We start from the raw sequence: 21859 nt of genomic DNA on the forward strand, positions 1-21859 counted from the left end.
ACTCCCTCCCCCCCTAACCACTAGGCTGCCTGCCTCCCTCCCCCCCCCCCCCTAACCACTAGGCTGCCTGCCTCCCTCCCTCCCCCCCCTAACCACTAGGATGCCTGCCTCCCTCCCTCCCACCCCCTAACCACTAGGCTGCCTGCCTCCCTCCCTCCCCTCCCCCTAACCACTAGGCTGCCTGCCTCCCTCCCTCCCTCCCCCCTAACCACTAGGCTGCCTGCCTCCCTCCCTCCCCCTAACCACTAGGCTGCCTATCTCCCTCCCCCCCCCTAAACACTAGGCTGCCTCCCTCCCCCCCCCCTAAACACTAGGCTGCCTCCCTCCCCCCCCCCCTAACCACTAGGCTGCCTGCCCCCCCCCCTAACCACTAGGCTGCCTGCCCCCCCCCCTAACCACTAGGCTGCCTGCCTGCCCCCCCCCCTAACCACTAGGCTGCCTGCCTCCCCCCCCCCTAACCACTAGGCTGCCTGACTCCCCCCCCCCCCCCCCCCCTAACCACTAGGCTGCCTGCCTCCCCCCCCCTAACCACTAGGCTGCCTGCCTCCCCCCCCTAACCACTAGGCTGCATGCCTCCCCCCCTAACCACTAGGCTGCCTGCCTCCCCCCCTCCCTAACCACTAGGCTGCCCCGCCTTCATAACCACTAGGCTGCCCCGCCTCCCCCCCCCTAACCACTAGGCTGCCTAACTCCCCCCCCCCCTAACCACTAGGCTGCCCCGCCTCCCTAACCACTAGGCTGCCCCGCCTCCCTCCCTCCCCCCCCCTAACCACTAGGCTGCCTGCCTCCCTCCCTCCCCCCCTAACCACTAGGCTGCCTGCCTCCCTCCCTCCCCCCCCCTAACCACTAGGCTGCCTGCCTCCCTCCCTCCCCCCCCCTAACCACTAGGCTGCCTGCTTCCCTCCCTCCCTCCCCCCTAACCACTAGGCTGCCTGCCTCCCTCCCTCCCCCTAACCACTAGGCTGCCTGCCTCCCTCCCCCCCCCCCCCTAAACACTAGGCTGCCTGCCCCCCCCCTAACACCTAGGCTGCCTGCCTCCCCCCCCTAACCACTAGGCTGCCTGACTCCCCCCCCCCCCCTAACCACTAGGCTGCCTGACTCCCCCCCCCCCCTAACCACTAGGCTGCCTGCCTCCCCCCCCCTAACCACTAGGCTGCCTGCCTGCCTCCCCCCCCCCTAACCACTAGGCTGCCTCCCTCCCTCCCCCCCCCTAACCACTAGGCTGCCTGCCTCCCTCCCTAACCACTAGGCTGCCTGCCTCCCTCCCTCCCCCCCCTAACCACTAGGCTGCCTGGCTCCCTCCCTCCCCCCCATAACCACTAGGCTGCCTGCCTCCCTCCCCCCTAACCACTAGGCTGCCTGCCTCCCTCCCTCCCTCCCCCCCCTAACCACTAGGCTGCCTGCCTCCCTCCCCCCTAAACACTAGGCTGCCTCCCTCCCCCCCCCTAACCACTAGGCTGCCTGACCCCCCCCCCCCTAACCACTAGGCTGCCTGCCTCCCCCCCCCCTAACCACTAGGCTGCCTGACTCCCCCCCCCCCCAACCACTAGGCTGCCTGACTCCCCCCCCCCCCCCTAACCACTAGGCTGCCTCCCTCCCCCCCCCCCTAAACACTAGGCTGCCTGCCTCCCCCCCCCTAACCACTAGGCTGCCTGACTCCCCCCCCCCCCCTAATCACTAGGCTGCCTGCCTCCCCCCCCCTAATCACTAGGCTGCCTGCCTCCCCCCCCTAACCACTAGGCTGCCTGCCTCCCCTCCCCCCCCCCTAACCACTAGGCTGCCTGCCTCCCCCCCTAACCACTAGGCTGCCTGCCTCCCCCCCTCCCTAACCACTAGGCTGCCTGCCTCCCTAACCACTAGGCTGCCCCGCCTCCCTAACCACTAGGCTGCCCCGCCTCCCTCCCTCCACCCCCCTAACCACTAGGCTGCCTGCCTCCCTCCCCCCCCCTAACCACTAGGCTGCCTGCCTCCCTCCCTCCCCCCCCAACCACTAGGCTGCCTGCCTCCCTCCCTCCCCCTAACCACTAGGCTGCCTGCCTCCCTCCCGCCCCCCCCCCCTAACCACTAGGCTGCCTCCCTCCCTCCCCCCCCTAACCACTAGGCTGCCTGCCTCCCTCCCTAACCACTAGGCTGCCTGGCTCCCTCCCTCCCCCCCCCTAACCACTAGGCTGCCTGCCTCCCTCCCTAACCACTAGGCTGCCTGCCTCCCTCCCCCCTAACCACTAGGCTGCCTGCCTCCCTCCCCCCCCCCCAACCACTAGGCTGCCTGCCTCCCTCCCTCCCCCCCTAACCACTAGGCTGCCTGCCTCCCTCCCTCCCCCCCTAACCACTAGTCTGCCTGCCTCCCTCCCTCCCCCCCTAACCACTAGGCTGCCTGCCTCCCTCCCTCCCCCCCCCTAACCACTAGGCTGCCTGCCTCCCTCCCCCCTAACCACTAGGCTGCCTGCCTCCCTCCCTCCCCCCTAACCACTAGGCTGCCTGCCTCCCTCCCTCCCCCCCCCCCTAACCACTAGGCTGCCTCCCTCCCTCCCCCTCCTAACCACTAGGCTGCCTGCCTCCCTCCCTCCCTCCCCCCTAACCACTAGGCTGCCTGCCTCCCTCCCTCCCCCTAACCACTAGGCTGCCTGCCTCCCTCCCTCCCCCCCCCCCTAACCACTAGGCTGCCTGCCTCCCTCCCTCCCCCTAACCACTAGGCTGCCTGCCTCCCTCCCTCCCCCCCCCCCTAACCACTAGGCTGCCTCCCTCCCTCCCTAACCACTAGGCTGCCTGGCTCCCTCCCTCCCCCCCCTAACCACTAGGCTGCCTGCCTCCCTCCCTAACCACTAGGCTGCCTGCCTCCCTCCCTAACCACTAGGCTGCCTGCCTCCCTCCCCCCTAACCACTAGGCTGCCTGCCTCCCTCCCCCCTAACCACTAGGCTGCCTGCCTCCCTCCCCCCTAACCACTAGGCTGCCTGCCTCCCTCCCCCCTAACCACTAGGCTGCCTGCCTCCCCCCTAACCACTAGGCTGCCTGCCTCCCTCCCTCCCTCCCCCCTAACCACTAGGCTGCCTGCCTCCCTCCCTCCCCCTAACCACTAGGCTGCCTGCCTCCCTCCCTCCCCCTAACCACTAGGCTGCCTGCCTCCCTCCCTCCCCCTAACCACTAGGCTGCCTGCCTCCCTCCCTCCCCCCCCCCCTAACCACTAGGCTGCCTCCCTCCCTCCCCCCCCTAACCACTAGGCTGCCTGCCTCCCTCCCTAACCACTAGGCTGCCTGCCTCCCTCCCCCCTAACCACTAGGCTGCCTGCCTCCCTCCCCCCTAACCACTAGGCTGCCTGCCTATCTCCCCCTAACCACTAGGCTGCCTGCCTCCCCCCTAACCACTAGGCTGCCTGCCTCCCTCCCTCCCCCTAACCACTAGGCTGCCTGCCTCCCTCCCTCCCCCTAACCACTAGGCTGCCTGCCTCCCTCCCTCCCCCCCCCCTAACCACTACGCTGCCTCCCTCCCTCCCCCCCCTAACCACTAGGCTGCCTGCCTCCCTCCCTAACCACTAGGCTGCCTGGCTCCCTCCCTCCCCCCCCTAACCACTAGGCTGCCTGCCTCCCTCCCTAACCACTAGGCTGCCTGCCTCCCTCCCCCCTAACCACTAGGCTGCCTGCCTCCCTCCCCCCTAACCACTAGGCTGCCTGCCTATCTCCCCCTAACCACTAGGCTGCCTGCCTCCCCCCCTAACCACTAGGCTGCCTGCCTCCCCCCCTAACCACTAGGCTGCCTGCCTCCCCCCCAAACCACTAGGCTCCCTCCCCCCCCTTAACCACTAGGCTGCCTGCCTCCCTCCCCCCCCCCCTAACCACTAGGCTGCCTGCCTCCCCCCCCCCTAACAACTAGGCTGCCTGCCTCCCCCCCCCCTAACCACTAGGCTGCATGCCTCCCCTCCCCCCCCCTAACCACTAGGCTGCCTGCCTCCCCCCCTAACCACTAGGCTGCCTGCCTCCCCCCCTCCCTAACCACTAGGCTGCCCCGCCTCCCTAACCACTAGGCTGCCCCGCCTCCCTAACCACTAGGCTGCCCCGCCTCCCCCCCCCTAACCACTAGGCTGCCTGCCTCCCCCCCCTAACCACTAGGCTGCCCCGCCTCCCTAACCATTAGGCTGCCCCGCCTCACTCCCTCCCCCCCTAACCACTAGGCTGCCTGCCTCCCTCCCCCCCCCCCCCTAACCACTAGGCTGCCTGCCTCCCTCCCTCCCCCCCCTAACCACTAGGCTGCCTGCCTCCCTCCCTCCCACCCCCTAACCACTAGGCTGCCTGCCTCCCTCCCTCCCCTCCCCCTAACCACTAGGCTGCCTGCCTCCCTCCCTCCCTCCCCCCTAACCACTAGGCTGCCTGCCTCCCTCCCTCCCCCTAACCACTAGGCTGCCTATCTCCCTCCCCCCCCCTAAACACTAGGCTGCCTCCCTCCCCCCCCCCCTAAACACTAGGCTGCCTCCCTCCCCCCCCCCCTAAACACTAGGCTGCCTCCCTCCCCCCCCCCCTAAACACTAGGCTGCCTCCCTCCCCCCCCCCCCTAACCACTAGGCTGCCTGCCCCCCCCCTAACCACTAGGCTGCCTGCCTGCCCCCCCCCCTAACCACTAGGCTGCCTGCCTCCCCCCCCCCTAACCACTAGGCTGCCTGACTCCCCCCCCCCCCCCCCCCTAACCACTAGGCTGCCTGCCTCCCCCCCCCTAACCACTAGGCTGCCTGCCTCCCCCCCCTAACCACTAGGCTGCATGCCTCCCCCCCTAACCACTAGGCTGCCTGCCTCCCCCCCTCCCTAACCACTAGGCTGCCCCGCCTTCATAACCACTAGGCTGCCCCGCCTCCCCCCCCCTAACCACTAGGCTGCCTAACTCCCCCCCCCCCTAACCACTAGGCTGCCCCGCCTCCCTAACCACTAGGCTGCCCCGCCTCCCTCCCTCCCCCCCCCTAACCACTAGGCTGCCTGCCTCCCTCCCTCCCCCCCTAACCACTAGGCTGCCTGCCTCCCTCCCTCCCCCCCCCTAACCACTAGGCTGCCTGCCTCCCTCCCTCCCCCCCCCTAACCACTAGGCTGCCTGCTTCCCTCCCTCCCTCCCCCCTAACCACTAGGCTGCCTGCCTCCCTCCCTCCCCCTAACCACTAGGCTGCCTGCCTCCCTCCCCCCCCCCCCCTAAACACTAGGCTGCCTGCCCCCCCCCTAACACCTAGGCTGCCTGCCTCCCCCCCCCTAACCACTAGGCTGCCTGACTCCCCCCCCCCCCCCCCTAACCACTAGGCTGCCTGACTCCCCCCCCCCCCCCCTAACCACTAGGCTGCCTGCCTCCCCCCCCCTAACCACTAGGCTGCCTGCCTGCCTCCCCCCCCCCTAACCACTAGGCTGCCTCCCTCCCTCCCCCCCCCTAACCACTAGGCTGCCTGCCTCCCTCCCTAACCACTAGGCTGCCTGCCTCCCTCCCTCCCCCCCCTAACCACTAGGCTGCCTGGCTCCCTCCCTCCCCCCCATAACCACTAGGCTGCCTGCCTCCCTCCCCCCTAACCACTAGGCTGCCTGCCTCCCTCCCTCCCTCCCCCCCCTAACCACTAGGCTGCCTGCCTCCCTCCCCCCTAAACACTAGGCTGCCTCCCTCCCCCCCCCTAACCACTAGGCTGCCTGACCCCCCCCCCCTAACCACTAGGCTGCCTGCCTCCCCCCCCCCTAACCACTAGGCTGCCTGACTCCCCCCCCCCCAACCACTAGGCTGCCTGACTCCCCCCCCCCCCCCTAACCACTAGGCTGCCTCCCTCCCCCCCCCCCTAAACACTAGGCTGCCTGCCTCCCCCCCCCCTAACCACTAGGCTGCCTGACTCCCCCCCCCCCCCTAATCACTAGGCTGCCTGCCTCCCCCCCCCTAATCACTAGGCTGCCTGCCTCCCCCCCCTAACCACTAGGCTGCCTGCCTCCCCTCCCCCCCCCCTAACCACTAGGCTGCCTGCCTCCCCCCCTAACCACTAGGCTGCCTGCCTCCCCCCCTCCCTAACCACTAGGCTGCCTGCCTCCCTAACCACTAGGCTGCCCCGCCTCCCTAACCACTAGGCTGCCCCGCCTCCCTCCCTCCACCCCCCTAACCACTAGGCTGCCTGCCTCCCTCCCCCCCCCTAACCACTAGGCTGCCTGCCTCCCTCCCTCCCCCCCCAACCACTAGGCTGCCTGCCTCCCTCCCTCCCCCCCCCCTAACCACTAGGCTGCCTGCCTCCCTCCCTCCCCCCCCCTAACCACTAGGCTGCCTGCCTCCCTCCCTCCCCCCCCTAACCACTAGGCTGCCTGCCTCCCTCCCTCCCCCCCAACCACTAGGCTGCCTGCCTCCTTCCCTCCCCCCCTAACCACTAGGCTGCCTGGCTCCCCCCCCTAACCACTAGGCTGCCTGCCTCTCCCCCCCTAACCACTAGGCTGACTGCCTCCCCCCCCCTAACCACTAGGCTGCCTGCCTCCCCCCCCCCCCCTAACCACTAGGCTGCCTGCCTCCCCCCCCCCCTAACCACTAGGCTGCCTGCCTCCCTCCCCCCTAACCACTAGGCTGTCTGCCTCCCTCCCCCCTAACCACTAGGCTGCCTGCCTCCCTAACCACTAGGCTGCCCCGCCTCCCTAACCACTAGGCTGCCCCGCCTCCCTCCCTCCCCCCCCTAACCACTAGGCTGCATGCCTCCCTCCCCCCCAACCACTAGGCTGCCTGCCTCCCTCCCCCCTAACCACTAGGATGCCTGCCTCCCTCCCCCCTAACCACTAGGCTGCCTGCCTCCCTCCCCCCTAACCACTAGGCTGCCTGCCTCCCTCCCCCCTAACCACTAGGCTGCCTGCCTCCCTCTCCCCTAACCACTAGGCTGCCTGCCTCCCTCCCCCCCTAACCACTAGGCTGCCTGCCTCCCTCCCCCCTAACCACTAGGCTGCCTGCCTCCCTCCCCCCTAACCACTAGGCTGCCTGCCTCCCTCCCCCCTAACCACTAGGCTGCCTGCCTCCCTCCCCCCTAACCACTAGGCTGCCTGCCTCCCTCCCCCTAAACACTAGGCTGCCTGCCTCCCTCCCCCCTAACCACTAGGCTGCCTGCCTCCCTCCCCCCTAACCACTAGGCTGCCTGCCTCCCTCCCCCCCTAACCACTAGGCTGCCTGCCTCCCTCCCCCCCTAACCACTAGGCTGCCTGCCTCCCCCCCTAACCACTAGGCTGCCTGCCTCCCTCCCCCCTAACCACTAGGCTGCCTGCCCCCCCCCCCCCCTAACCACTAGGCTTTCTGCCTCCCCCCCCCCCCCGCTAACCACTAGGCTTTCTGCCTTCCCCCCCCCCCCGCTAACCACTAGGCTGCCTGCCTCCCTCCCTAACCACTAGGCTGCCTGCCTCCCTTCCTAACCACTAGGCTGCCTGTCTCCCTCCCTAACCACTAGGCTGCCTGTCTCCCTCCCTAACCACTAGGCTGCCTGCCTCCCTCCCTAACCACTAGGCTGCCTGCCTCCCTCCCTAACCACTAGGCTGCCTGCCTCCCTCCCTAACCACTAGGCTGCCTGCCTCCCTCCCCCCTAACCAATAGGCTGCCTGCCTCCCTCCCCCCTAACCACTAGGCTGCCTGCCTCCCTCCCCCCCTAACCACTAGGCTGCCTGCCTCCCTCCCCCCCTAACCACTAGGCTGCCTGCCTCCCTCCCCCCTAACCACTAGGCTGCCTGCCTCCCTCCCCCCTAACCACTAGGCTGCCTGCCTCCCTCCCCCCTAACCACTAGGCTGCCTGCCTCCCTCCCCCCTAACCACTAGGCTGCCTGCCTCCCTCCCCCCTAACCACTAGGCTGCCTGCCTCCCTCCCCACCTAACCACTAGGCTGCCTGCCTCCCTCCCCCCTAACCACTAGGCTGCTTGTCTCCCTCCCCCCCTAACCACTAGGCTGCCTGCCTCCCTCCCCCCTAACCACTAGTCTGCCTGCCTCCCTCCCCCCTAACCACTAGGCTGCCTGCCTCCCTCCCCCCTAACCACTAGGCTGCCTGCCTCCCTCCCCCCTAACCACTAGGCTGCCTGCCTCCCTCCCCCCTAACCACTAGGCTGCCTGCCTCCCTCCCCCCTAACCACTAGGCTGCCTGCCTCCCTCCCCCCTAACCACTAGGCTGCCTGCCTCCCTCCCCCCTAACCACTAGGCTGCCTGCCTCCCTCCCCCCTAACCACTAGGCTGCCTGCCTCCCTCCCCCCCTAACCACTAGGCTGCCTGCCTCCCTCCCCCCCTAACCACTAGGCTGCCTGCCTCCCTCCCCCCCTAACCACTAGGCTGCCTGCCTCCCTCCCCCCCTAACCACTAGGCTGCCTGCCTCCCTCCCCCCCTAACCACTAGGCTGCCTGCCTCCCTCCCCCCCTAACCACTAGGCTGCCTGCCTCCCTCCCCCCCTAACCACTAGGCTGCCTGCCTCCCCCCCTAACCACTAGGCTGCCTGCCTCCCCCCCAAACCACTAGGCTGCCTGCCTCCCTCCCCCCCCCTAAACACTAGGCTGCCTGCCTCCCTCCCCCCCCTAAACACTAGGCTGCCTGCCTCCCCCCCCAAACCACTAGGCTCCCTCCCCGCCCCAAACCACTAGGCTGCCTGCCTCCCCCCCCCCCCTAACCACTAGGCTGCCTGCCTCCCCCCCCTAACCACTAGGCTGCCTGCCTCCCCCCCCCTAACCACTAGGCTGCCTGCCTCCCCTCCCTAACCACTAGGCTGCCTGCCTCCTGCCTTGTTTCAGGGAAAGGTAATTGATTTTGACTAATGAGGTAAATGCATGAATGTTGGCTGTTCCAGTTGGCCTTAGTCCAAACCTGATAGTCACTCTGAGTGCTTAGGAACCCGTACTGCTGTACTGTGATGAAAACAGGAGTTCAATTACATTTCAACTATGAAATTCACACAAAATATTGCAGTGGTTACTTAATTTAAAAAAAATGATATTTGCTCAGTTGGCAACATTATGTTGCATATTTTTGCGTCTTGATTCAGATTTCTGACTTGCACAAATACAAACCAACTTTATTTTCCATGTTACAACTAACAAATGTATTTTATAGATGATATGGCTGTTTTTGGGGAAGGGTAGGGCTGTGGCGGTCACGAAACTGTCAGATGGTGATTGTCAAGCAAATAACTGTCGGTCTCACAGTAATTGACCGTTAATTAACATAAACCCATTTAACATCTCCTGGCTTCCACACACAGACTACAAACCATTGATTTAGACCTTTTGAACATCTACATTTTAAAAAGACTAATAAATCCATGTAATAGTCTACACCTTCACAATAAATCCATTATTTTAGACGGGTCTAAAGAAACATGATATGAAGAAAATGTAGTCTATTTCAGAAGAACAGAATTCCGAAACACTTCTCGCTCACATGGCTAACGAACAGCAAAAGTACTAGCCTATGTCAATCTACTATCCCCCATAGTACAAAAGTCTACCTATTCTGTGCAATAAATAAATATTCCACACGTAATCTGGGACCGTTGTGGGATGCGATAGATCCCAAATTAATACAACCACTAGCATTAGGCTATGAGCGCGACTGTTTCATTAGTGGGGTAACACCATTATCAAAAGTGACCGCAAATGTGATTTTATGTCATGTTTTATTATAAAGGTGCATTTTTTTTTTTATGGTGAAACTGATCTCCCTCAAACTTGACACTCACGTGCTGCTTATGTATGGCAGTTAGGCTCTACCCCCCCCCCTTGTAAAGCGGATTAATGTGCCTCATTTTAATTTTATTTTAATTTAATTTTAATTTTATTTGGACAATTTTAGTTGTGACACAAAACATATAGGCCTATGGGCTAGGCTACATGAGGTGTGCGACTATGATTAAAGAAAGGCTATTGTCACCCATCAGACTATTCTTCATTTAATATTGTCTTTACATATGCAGTGGGGGGGAGTAGTATTTTATCCCCTGCTGATTTTGTACGTTTGCCCAGTGACAAAGAAATTATCAGTCTATAATTTTAATGGTAGGTTTATTTGAACAGTGAGACAGAATAACAACAAAAAAATCCAGAAAAATGCATGTCAAAAATGTTATAAAATGATTAGCATTTTAATGAGGGAAATAAGTATTTGACCCCTCTGCAAAACATGACTTAGTACTTGGTGGCAAAACCCTTGTTGGCAATCAGAGGTCAGATGTTTCTTGTTGGCCACCACATCTCAGGAGGGATTTTGTCCCACTCCTCTTTGCAGATCTTCTCACTGTACTAAATAATATATAAATGTGGAATTGGTTTGATTTAGAATGGACCATTATCATGCACTTGTCTCAGAACCGGGGCAAGGGGAAAAAATGCGTCATCTATGCACTTAAATGAATGGGGGATGCTTTTACCCGTGGTTTATTTTCATGCCAGCCAGGTAGGCTTTTCTCCTGTTTGTTTATATTTACAATGTGCTTCATATTAGAGTTGAGAAATATAGTAGGCCGTATAGAAAGCTGATGGCCTCTACTAAAAAGAGGAGGATCCCATCACACTTTTTTTCTCACGCAATTGCATAGCCTATAGAAATGTTGCGCAACATGAGCTCTCATGAAGTTTGATTAGATTTTCTGCAACATTTTGCATTGATGTCAGAGTATTTAGAGGGACAATAGAGTGCTGAGTACCTGGCAGTTAGCAAGTTTGGTAGGCTACTAAGGACCATCAGAGCTTGGAGAAGACTAATTACTGTGACTAAACGGACAGGTGGAATTTGACTGCCTTCATGACTCGTGACCGCTGGTGTGGCGGTAATAGTCACCGCAACAGTCCTAGTCAAGGGTACACATTGATCATAGGTCCCACCATTCTGGACCCAGTGACATGACATTGATCATAGGTCCCACCATTCTGGACCCAGTGACATGACGTTGATCCGGGGTCCCAACATACATGGTCATGAACTTAATGCTTCCGTTACAGGTGTAGCCTACACCTATCTCTAGAGCCGCTGACCCGGGGACACACACACACACACGCTGTACGAGGCCCTACCAGCCCTTCCACTCGATTCAGTCTCCAGTGGACCCTAGTCCTGCCCAGGGGGCCTCGCTGTGTTACAACATATTATATTCCCAGCTAAATATCAGTAAATGGAGGCTGAATGGCCCTCCATCATAAGGCAACCCATCTTACACACCATCCATATCTCACAAAGGAACATGACACTCTTATGATAGATAATCCTAGAATGTATGCCAGGAGGAAGGCCTCCTGCCGTGTGTTACGCCTGTCTTGCTTACTGGGCGTTGTGAGGCATCAGGGCTTTCTCTGCTCCACTAAGCGACTAGATGACAAGGCACCTCATTGTCACCTTGTTCCTGTCAGACTACATACAGTGGTCAGGGTGCGGATCTAGTCCATGATGTTTCGCACAGCTGGTCTTGTTACAGCGACACTTAGGAAATTTCCACTCATGCAAGAAATTGAGTATTTAGAAAATGTTAAGTGATATTTTTTTTATATACAGTACCAGTCAAATGTTTGGACACACCTACTCATTCAAGGGTTTTTCTCTAGTTTTACTATTTTCTACAATGTAGAATAATAGTGAAGTGTGTGTGTGTCTCTCCTATATAGCGATGGGATACACATGATGCCAATATCATAATGTATTAGATTTCTATAATATGAATAGCTTTTCCATTTGGGAAACCTCCATGCTACCAATTTTAATTATGCAGTCGGTGTGTTCAGGCCCCTATGCCAACAGGCAGCACAGCTCTTAAATGTGGTTTGGACCAGCTACTCGGGGTGGATAGAGTGGAAGTGAGAGACCCGGGGTCTCGCCAGACACGGGTGTGGGACCCAGCGTCTCGCCAGACACGGGTGTTGGGTCTTGATTTGTTCCTAGTACTGTAAATACATAACCATGGGCTCTGATAGGACGCGACCTGCCATTTTTAATTTCACTGCTGTTTGGGTAGAAGGAATAGATGCCACCAGGTTTGTTTTATTAGAGCAGACCATAGCAAAACATTTTAAAGACGCCTATGTGCAACAGAACTAAAATACTAGGGAGGGATTATCCCTCCCTGTTTTCAGACTGTTTTCTTTACTCGACAACACTACCACAGTCGGTAAGGGATTCGGTGTATTTTTCTACGGCTCCATCCGTTCTATTGTTCTGGTGAGGACATTGGGGAAGGCAGGGATCTATCAGACCCCAGAGGGGAGTATGATGGAGTGCAGCGGGCTGTAATTGATAAATGATGGTCTATATTCCTAGCCCGCTGTTCTCGGGTCGTGTGTGTCCTCTCGCTCAGATGGCATGGTACTGTTCGGGCTAGAGTAGAAGAGAGCGTTTTTGAAGGCAGTGCTTGTTGTCTTCACCTCTAGTTAAAAGTATGATGGTGCTGGCAGCTCTGCTTCCAGCTCCTAAGCAACTTTGCGGTATTTTTTTGTTTATTTCTTCAAGCGTTTTGCTACACCCGCAATAACATCTGCAAAATGTGTATGTGACCAATAACATTTGATTATGGCACATCTAGGTCTGCAATTAGTCATTTAGCAGACGCTCCGATTCAGAGCCACACAGTAGCTAATAGTAGTATATTCAGATAGCTAGGTGGGACAACCACATATTACAGTAGTTAGCATATTCAGATAGCTAGGTGGGACAACCACATATCACAGTAGTTAGTATATTCAGAAAGCTAGGTGGGACAACCACACATCACAGTAGTTAGTATATTCAGATATCTAGGTGGGACATCTACGTATCCTGACCTTGCACTTGAGTGTTTGTTCTTCACAGAAGACATCGCCTACCTACTCCTCCCTGTCCTTCCATTGGCCAGGTTCTACTGTATTCTCCCATCATGAGCATCCCAAGGGGAGACTTTGGCTCAGGGAGCTGCAGACCAGAGAAACAGAGCTCTGTCATAAACCAGTCCGTAGAATCGGTCGCGGTCATGGCCGGTGACGTAGAATCGGTCGCGGTCATGGAGATTGCAGCTGCCCCCCGCTGTGGCGATTACCTCAGGTTGTCTTCTGTATTAAGTCTTGATAGAAGCACAATTTTTCTGCACTTTCCTAATTTGGAAAAGTTTTCTGAAGAATGTGTTTTGGTCCAGTAATAAAACACAAAGCATTTTTCAACAGATGAAAAAATTGTGGTGGAAATTACCATAGTTTTCAGATTATTTTTTCTTCATAATTGGAATATAGCTCTTCAAAGAAAGCCAGCGATTTGAGATAATTATCTCCAGTGTGTGTGTATAGAAACCCCTTGCTGCAGAGTGTGTAGGAGTCCTCTGAGCTATGCAATTACACAAGACAAGTGCGGCAAAATCCCAGGTGTCCGTACTACACTATAGCAGTGTAGTACGCCGGCACTATACCCACTCACAGAGCACCAGACCAGTGATGAACGTTACCTTTTATGTAACAGTGGCTAATTAAATTCTGTCGTTCTATTATCTCTGCTGAGCTCCAAGCCGCAGTGAAGAGTATGGTGGAGAGATCCCATGTCCGTCCGTATGAAGATAGAACTCAATAGGCCTAGTGGATGTATTCATCTGTCTACTGTGTATATAGTCCATCCCTCCTCCTCCTCCTTGTAGTACGATGCCATCATTCTCAAGCCCTCTTTTTGTTCATTGGGTGGAACATTAACATGTGGAAATCCATGTTTTATATTTAACACAATGGTTAGAAGATGAGGACGTCTACAGTTGTATTCACAATTGACTATTAATATATTTGAATACATGTTTAAAAAAAAAATAGCCCTCGACTCTTTTTTTAACCTTTAACTAGGTAAGTCAGTTAAGAACAAATTCTTATTTACAATGACGACCTACCGGGGAACAGTGGGGTTAACTGCCTTGTTCAGGGGCACAACGACAGATTTTTACCTTGTCAGCTCGGGTATTCGATCTTGCATCCTTTCGGTTACTAGTCCAATGCTCTAACCACTAGGCTACCTGCCGCCCCCAAGTAACCAGGGGCCACAGGTCTGTGTCATATCGTAGCCACTGTCCAGGGGCCACAGGTCTGTGTCATATCGTAGCCACTGTCCAGGGGCCACAGGTCTGTGTCATATCGTAGCCACTGTCCAGGGGCCACAGGTCTGTGTCATATCGTAGCCACTGTCCAGGGGCCACAGGCACATGGATATTAAAACACTCTGTGTATTGTAACGTTCTGTTATTGCTGAGTTGATGATGTCATCCCTGTAGTTCTTTCTCCATTGTCTGTCTATGCTGTCTGTAGTCCTAGGTTATGACTGGCTCCCAAATGGCACCCTATTACCTATGGGTCTGGGGTCAAAAGTAGTGCACTAAATAGGGAATAGGGTGCGGTGTGGGACACAGCGTAGATTCTAATTCAAAACCCTGTTCCCATCTGTTATGGTTATGTTGAATCCCACATAAACCAGTTAGCAGACACTTTGACCCATTTTATTTTTTGTCTGTTGTCTTGATAATCAGCCTTTAATAATGCTCAGCATCAATATGCTCTTTTAAACCTCCATTTTGCTTTAGTTAATGGAGTCACAGAGAGGCGGTCAGTGAATGCTCTGGGGGTTAATGACATTAAGACATGTTTGTAAAGGGCTAAATTAAATCAGTCATAGATTGTAGCTCAGCCAAGTCATGCCAGACAACCAGACAAACCCCATTGAAGAGAGAGAGAGAGGAGATTCCTATTCTAACCTCCTCACAGCAAATGCACTTATGTTGTAGGGACATAAAGTAAGTGGGTCTGGGATATGAATGGAGCTAAATGGTTATTGGTGCTAGCTGGGGCTCTAATGGCTTCCGGCTAGTCCTGTTAGATCATCCGTTTACACTGCTGCTACTCTCATATCCTGATGCCTAGTCACCTTACCCCAATACATATCACCTTACCCCTATACATATCTACCTCCATCACTCCAGTATCCCTGTCCCCTTCCCCCTATACATATTGTCGTGTCTTTGGCTATGCCGGATTAAGTGATATGACATGCTAACTTATAAAATTATTTCTCTGTAATTAATATTACCTGATTAAGCTAATCATGTAAATGTAATTAACTACAAAGTCGGGGCACCACGGAAGAACGTTTATAGAGCTGTTATCTTCCGAATAAACTCTTAAAATACTTAGTAATATTTTACCTCGATAGCAGTCAATATTAACCCTTGTCTTATTTTCAGTCTCATAATGAAAGTTGTAAGTTCTTGGCTATCTTCACGAACCCTGGCTAACAAGTTGAATCAGCAATACAAAATTGGGTTTAATTATTTATTTACTAAATACCTAACTAATCACACAGAATTACAAATACACAGAATACAATGTCGTCATACAGAAAACGTCCCGGTAGACGGAACAGATATGACGGCTGGTTACACAAAGGAAAGGGGGTTGGGCTTGAATGAAAGAGCGGGAAGATTTAGGAACAGAGAAACAGCAGCTATGCTATCGTAAATACATTATCTTATGCATTCTAAATTACCGCCCATTTGGAAAAGGAAAATGCAATAAATATTTACTCTGAGCTGCGCTTCGGTAGATTGGTCGTAGATGCTGGCCGGGTTGGCCAACAGATCTTCCTGTTACTCGGAAGAATGTCTCTGGTGGTCAATTGGATACGTGGTGGTATCTTCGTCCGTCTGTTAGACTGGATCCGTCGTCCGTCCTTTCCTAGCCCACGTTACAGCGGCCGCTGCTAACTCAACGGCTAGGAAGTAGCACTTCTGTAGTGAATAAGCTCAAAGTTCATACCAGTTCATACCATAGCTCACGCCGAGGTTGGCTTAGTTGACATGTGTCCTTCTAACGTAGAGGCTGCAGGCCTCCCGTACTGGAACTACTTGAATGTCTTTTCGTCAAAGGGTTATATAGTGGAGAGGGGGAAGGGAGGTGTTTCATCGTTTATAACCCTTGTCTCTTCACAGGGTTGGACCACTGATCGAGCAGGGCACTTTCCTTATGAAAACCCAATTCTCTCATTTGGAAGCTAAAATTACATTTAATCTCCTAACAAACAATTTCAACATCAAACATTTCAATTGCATAACAATTCCATGTGACTCTGATAACCGCATTTGTTTGATGTTCCAAGACTCTCTATATTTAACAGGACAGCAGTCCTTCAGTAGGGTCAGTAAGAGAGGGGAAGGGGGAAAGGTATTTATGGGGGGGGGTCATAAACCTTACCCACAGGCCAACGTCATGACAATATCTACCTCCATCACTCCAGTATCCCTGTCCCCTTCCCCCTATACATATCTACCTCCAAGACTCCAGTATCCCTGTCCCCTTCCCCCTATACATATCTACCTCCATCACTCCAGTATCCCTGTCCCCTTCCCCCTATACATATCTACCTCCATCATTCCAGTATCCCTGTCCCCTTCCCCCTATACATATCTACCTCCATCACTCCAGTATCCCTGTCCCCTTCCCCCTATACATATCTACCTCCATCACTCCAGTATCCCTGTCCCCTTCCCCCTATACATATCTACCTCCATCACTCCAGTATCCCTGTCCCCTTCCCCCTATACATATCTACCTCTATCACTCCAGTATCCCTGTCCCCTTCCCCCTATACATATCTACCTCTATCACTCCAGTATCCCTGCACATTGTTAATATGGTACTGAACTGACCCTGTATATAGTCACCTTATCCCTACATACAGTAACGTTCAAACGTTTGGGGTCACTTGGATATGTCCTTGTTTTCCATGAAATGAGTTGCAAAATGAATAAGAAATATAGTCAAGGTTGACAAGGTTGTAAAAAATGATTTTTCATTTAAATAATTGTGTCCTTCAAACTTTGCTTTTGTCAAAGAATCCTTCATTTGCATCAATTACAGCCTTGCAGACCTTTGGATTCTAGTGGTCAATTTGTTGTGGTAATCTAAGATTTCCCCATCCTACCTGAAGCACCTCCCACAAGTTGGATTGGTTTGATGGGCACTTATGTACCATGCGGTCAAGCTGCTACCACAACATCTCAATAGGGTTGAGATACGGTGACTGTGCTGGCCACTCCATTATAGACAGAATACCAGCTGACTGCTTCTTCCCTAAATAGTTATTGCGTAGTTTGGAGCTGTGCTTTGGGTCATTGTCCTGTTGTAGGAGGAAATTGGCTCCAATTAAGCGCCGTCCACAGGGTATGGCGTTGCAAAATGGAGTGATAGCCTTCCTTCCTCAAGATCCCTGTTACCCTGTACGACTCTCCCACTTCACCACCTCCGAAACAACACCCCCAGACCATCACATTGCCTCCACCATGCTTGACAGATGACATCACTCCTCCAGCATATTTTCATTTTCTTTCTGCGTCGCACGAATGTTCTTTGATCCGAACACCTCAAACTTAGATTTGTCTGTCCATAACTTTTTTCCAATCTTCCTCTGTCCAGTGTTTGTTCTTTTGCCCATCTTAATATTTTATTTTTTATTGGCCAGTCTGAGATATGGCTTTTTCTTTGCAACTCTGCCTTGAAGGCCAGCATTCCGGAGTCACCTCTTCACTGTTGACGTTGAGACTGGTGGTTTGTGGGTACTATTTAATGAAGCTGCCAGTTGAGGACTTGTGAGGCGTCTGTTTCTCGAACTAGACACTAATGTACTTGTCCTCTTGCTCAGTTGTGCACCGGGGCCTCCCACTCTTTCTATTCTGGTTAAAGCCAGTTTGGGCTGTTCTGTGAAGGGAGTAGTACAGTGTTGTATGAGATCTTCAATTTCTTGGCATTTTCTCGCATGGAATAGCCTTCATTTCTCAGAACAAGAATAGACTGACGAGTTTTAGAAGAAAGGTCTTTGTTTCTGGCCATTTTGAGCCTGTAATCGAACCCTGAAATGCTGATGCAGTTTTATTGCTTCTTTAACTGAGGTTAATCAGGAAAACAGTTTTCAGCTGTGCTAACATAATTGCAAGAGGGTTTTCTAATGATCAATTAGCCTTTTGAAATGATAAACTTGGATTGGCTAACACAACATGCCATTGGAACACAAGAGTGATGGTTGCTGATAATGGGCCTCTGTACACCTACGTAGATATTCCATTAAAAAATCAGCTGTTTCCAGCTACAATAGTCATTTACAACATTAACAATGTCTTCACTGTATTTCTGATAAATTTGATTTTACTTTAATGAACACAAATTGCTGTTCTTTCAAAAACAATGACATTTAAGTGACCGCAAACTTTTGAACGGTAGTGTATCTACCTCCATCACTCCAGTATCTACAGGCAGGTGATGGTCCTTTCTACACCCTACATGTAGACAACAGGCAGGTGATGGTCCGTTCTAGAGCCTTGGTTTTAGGTTTTATTTATTCGCACAAAAGAAAAGTGAAAGACAACAGTGCAGATATAAACTGGTGAAACGGGGTTCAGGTTTGAAGACGGTGCAGCTATAAACTGGGATTCAGGCTGGAAGACGGTGCAGATATAAACTGGTGAAACGGGGTTCAGGCTGGAAGACCAAAAGGGCTGATATGAACCACTAATAGAAGTACAAAAAAGTTTGTTCAATCAGTTAAACAGCATATTAATTGTACATGATATACTCCGTATACAATAAAAAAAACATGTTTATGTGAGTTAGGCTACATAGAGGAGATTACTGAGTAGTTTTATTTATAGAATTCATTTATTTGGAACATTCAGAAAATGTGTCCATACCGGACGGAGTTGGCTTCATTAATTACTGAATCAAAATTATTGTGATTTTTAAAATCAAATTGGTATCCTCAGCAAAGAGAAGGGGAAGTACGGTAGAAGACCCAGCAGCAATGTCATTTGATATAGATTTAGGAATAACAAAGGTCAGATTCTAGAATCCTACAGGTTGACCACAGGGACACCAGTCTCCATTCAGAGAAGATGGTTCACTGCCAGACATTTTACAACAGAAGTAATTTCCCCTCAAAAGGAAAGTGAGCTGTCTGTGGTCAGCTCTGAAAGGGGGTGAACCGACGGTGGGACTTGTGACATACCAGACAGTAAATAAAAGAACAGAGAAAAGGAGTTGTCTTGTTGAAATGTGAGGGACTTGAGGGCTGGATGAAGTCATCCTGACAGAAAATAACAAGGTGAGGAGGGAGATGGTTAGTTCTTTTGTGTGACTCCCTCCACTCCCACCCTTCACCCTCAGGGCTCTGTGCTCTCAGTGGAGGCTCACACACAGGCCTCTTCCCCCCCTCCCACCCTTCAACCTCAGGGCTCTGTGCTCTCAGTGGAGGCTCACACACAGGCCCCCCCCCCCCCCCCCCCCTCCGTGCCTGGACCAGTTACAACCCCCTGAGGTCTTCTCTGATGGTAATACCTGTAACTCTAGACAGAGACCAAATCAGAGGGCGAATGAGTTGTACCATATCGAACCATTTTTTTATTTAACTAGGCAGTTAAAGAACAAATTCTTTTTTACAATGACGGCCTACCCTGGCCAAACCCTAACCCGGATGACGCTGGGCCGATTGGGTGTCCCATAGGGCGGTGCACAATCACGGCCGGTTGTAATACAGCCTGGAATCAAACCAGGGTCTGTAGTGACGCCTCTAGCACTGAGATGTAGTGCCTTAGACCGCTGTGCCGTTCCGGAGCCCCCTTTACCCATCACTGTGTAATCTAGCTGTACACTGTGCTAGTATGGATATTAATGAAACTGGGACAAAGTTGTGAGTGGACTCGGGTTCAGGTAGCCCGGGTGAATCGTGATGTAGCCCGGGTGAATCGTGATGTAGCCCGGGTGAATCGTGATGTAGCCCGGGTGCCAGTCTGTTCCTGCTCTCTTGCCAACTCTTTATAGAACTGTTATGCTAGACGTTGGATTGACAATGGTAATGTAGTAGGCACAAGCAGGTCTGGGGGGCCGGGCCGACGAGATCAGGTCTGGGGGGCTGGGCTGGGATTTATAAACATTATTCAATATTATACACAGACAGGTCTTCTCACAGTTCTGGGGATTCACAGACAGAAATATAATTAATTCTATTCATTATATTTCATTGATCAGAGTGAGGTAGTTTTAAAGATAACAGATGCAGTATCTCTATAGTTGTAAAGATAACATATACTGTGTGTGTGAAGTCGGAAGTTTACATACACTTAGGTTGGAGTCATTTTAAAACTCATTTTTCAACCACTCCACACATTTCTTGTTAACAAACTATAGTTTTGGCAAGTTGGTTAGGACATCTACTTTGTGCATGACGCAAGTAATTTTTCCAACACTTGTTGACACCTGATCTACTGGGGCCAGAGTGAACGGAATGCAGTACAACAGGGCTTTGATTCAATCTGATAGCGGGATATAGGCATTGGGTCATTTTTCTGATTGAGCCGGCATATGCAGCATTTAGTGCGTGAATGGGATCACCTCCACCAAGGCCTTTTGAAGCCACAATGTCTGTAACCTACCATCTGAATGAGTCCCGGCCCAGTGATTTTTTAAAAATTATTATTTAATTTTTTTAATATTATTATTATTTTTTTCCTCCTTTCCTCTGCTTCCTGCCAGCCCCCCCCCCCCCCCCCCCAGACAGGAAGCAACAGCTTGTCAATATAGCTGTAGAGGTACAGACCTAAGATCAGTCCCCACTGACCCCAGAGAGAGGTTCCAGAACGTCAGAAACGCCTCCAAGCCAGACTGACCACCATAACTTTAAAACAAACAACTTTTTATATAAGAAAGTTATTTAGAAAAATGTATTAGTTTATGAAATTAGATAGGGGAGCTTTACATGTGGAGGACCACTGTTTTGTATGTAAATAAAGATACAATAAATAAGATTTCTCTCCTAAACGAAAGGTGACTACTTATCACACTTCTCTTCTGTCCTCCCCTATAGGTGACGGTGAAGATGTATCGACGTGGAGCTCCAGGCTGGCTGGGAAAGCCCCTGACGTCCACCAGCACCATCCCTCACAACACGCACGTCATCTTCAGGATCAACGGAGAGGAAACGGATGCCAGGATCCCTGCTAACACCATCCAAAGCATCACACTCAGCATATGACCTTTTAACCCAGGTTACAGCCCAACAGGTACCCTATATAGTACACTACTTTTAGTGCGCTGGTATATGGAATAGGGTGCCATTTTTGGGGGGGATCATCACAGACAGTGGATCTGTATGAGAAACTAGCCTGTTCTCCACGGTCTGCAGGTTTTTAGGTGTGTCAGGGGCTTGTGTGTGCAGTTTTCTAAACTACCAGGTTGGGTATCTGCTGAATCAGTCACTATTTAAACTAATTTACCCAACTCGTTATTTGGGCCCTTTAAGACCAGAAGGGCAAAAGGAGTCAAGGGGATTGTTGATAACTGAAGGACCCTGTAGTGAGGCTTCAGGGACGACCTTCTATACTAGCTATCACATAACAATGAATATATATATCTGCTGTTTTTAGTTATTTATAAGAGTACCTTTTTTTTTAATCACATAGATCACTTAGTTGTGCTACACAGCATCCTGCAGGCTACCAAACGTCCCTTAACCACGGCTACACAGCATCCTGCAGGCTACCAAAACGTCTCCTTTGAATTCCATGCTGTCACAGTTACCAGCCCTTTCAAGCTTAACATCCTTATCATTTATCGCCCTCCAGGTTCCCTTGGAGAGTTCATCAATGAGCTTGACGCCTTGATAAGTTCCTTTCCTGAGGATGGCTCACCTCTCAGTTCTGGGTGACTTTAACCTCCCCACGTCTACCTTTGACTCATTCCTCTCTGCCTCCTTCTTTCCACTCCTCTCCTCTTTTGACCTCACCCTCTCACCTTCCCCCCCCTACTCACAAGGCAGGCAATACGCTTGACCTCATCTTTACTAGATGCTGTTCTTCCACTAATCTCATTGCAACTCCCCTCCAAGTCTCCGACCACTACCTTGTATCC

At 53.2% G+C, this 21859-nt stretch overlaps 1 protein-coding gene across 1 annotated transcript in view; it reads left to right on the plus strand.

The window, feature by feature from the left end:
- LOC145877557 (uncharacterized) overlaps positions 1-20984 on the plus strand; it is a 53919-nt gene extending 32935 nt beyond the window's left edge. The window contains exons 7-8 of the mRNA XM_082973393.1: positions 10647-10649; positions 20817-20984. Of these exons, the coding sequence (XP_082829519.1) occupies positions 10647-10649; positions 20817-20984 (171 nt within the window). The remainder of the gene's footprint in view (positions 1-10646; positions 10650-20816) is intronic.
- The last annotated feature ends 875 nt before the right edge of the window (positions 20985-21859 follow it).

Source organism: Salmo salar, chromosome 01 (assembly GCF_965601325.2).
Source record: "Salmo salar chromosome 01, fSalSal1, whole genome shotgun sequence".
Lineage (NCBI taxonomy): Eukaryota > Metazoa > Chordata > Actinopteri > Salmoniformes > Salmonidae > Salmo > Salmo salar.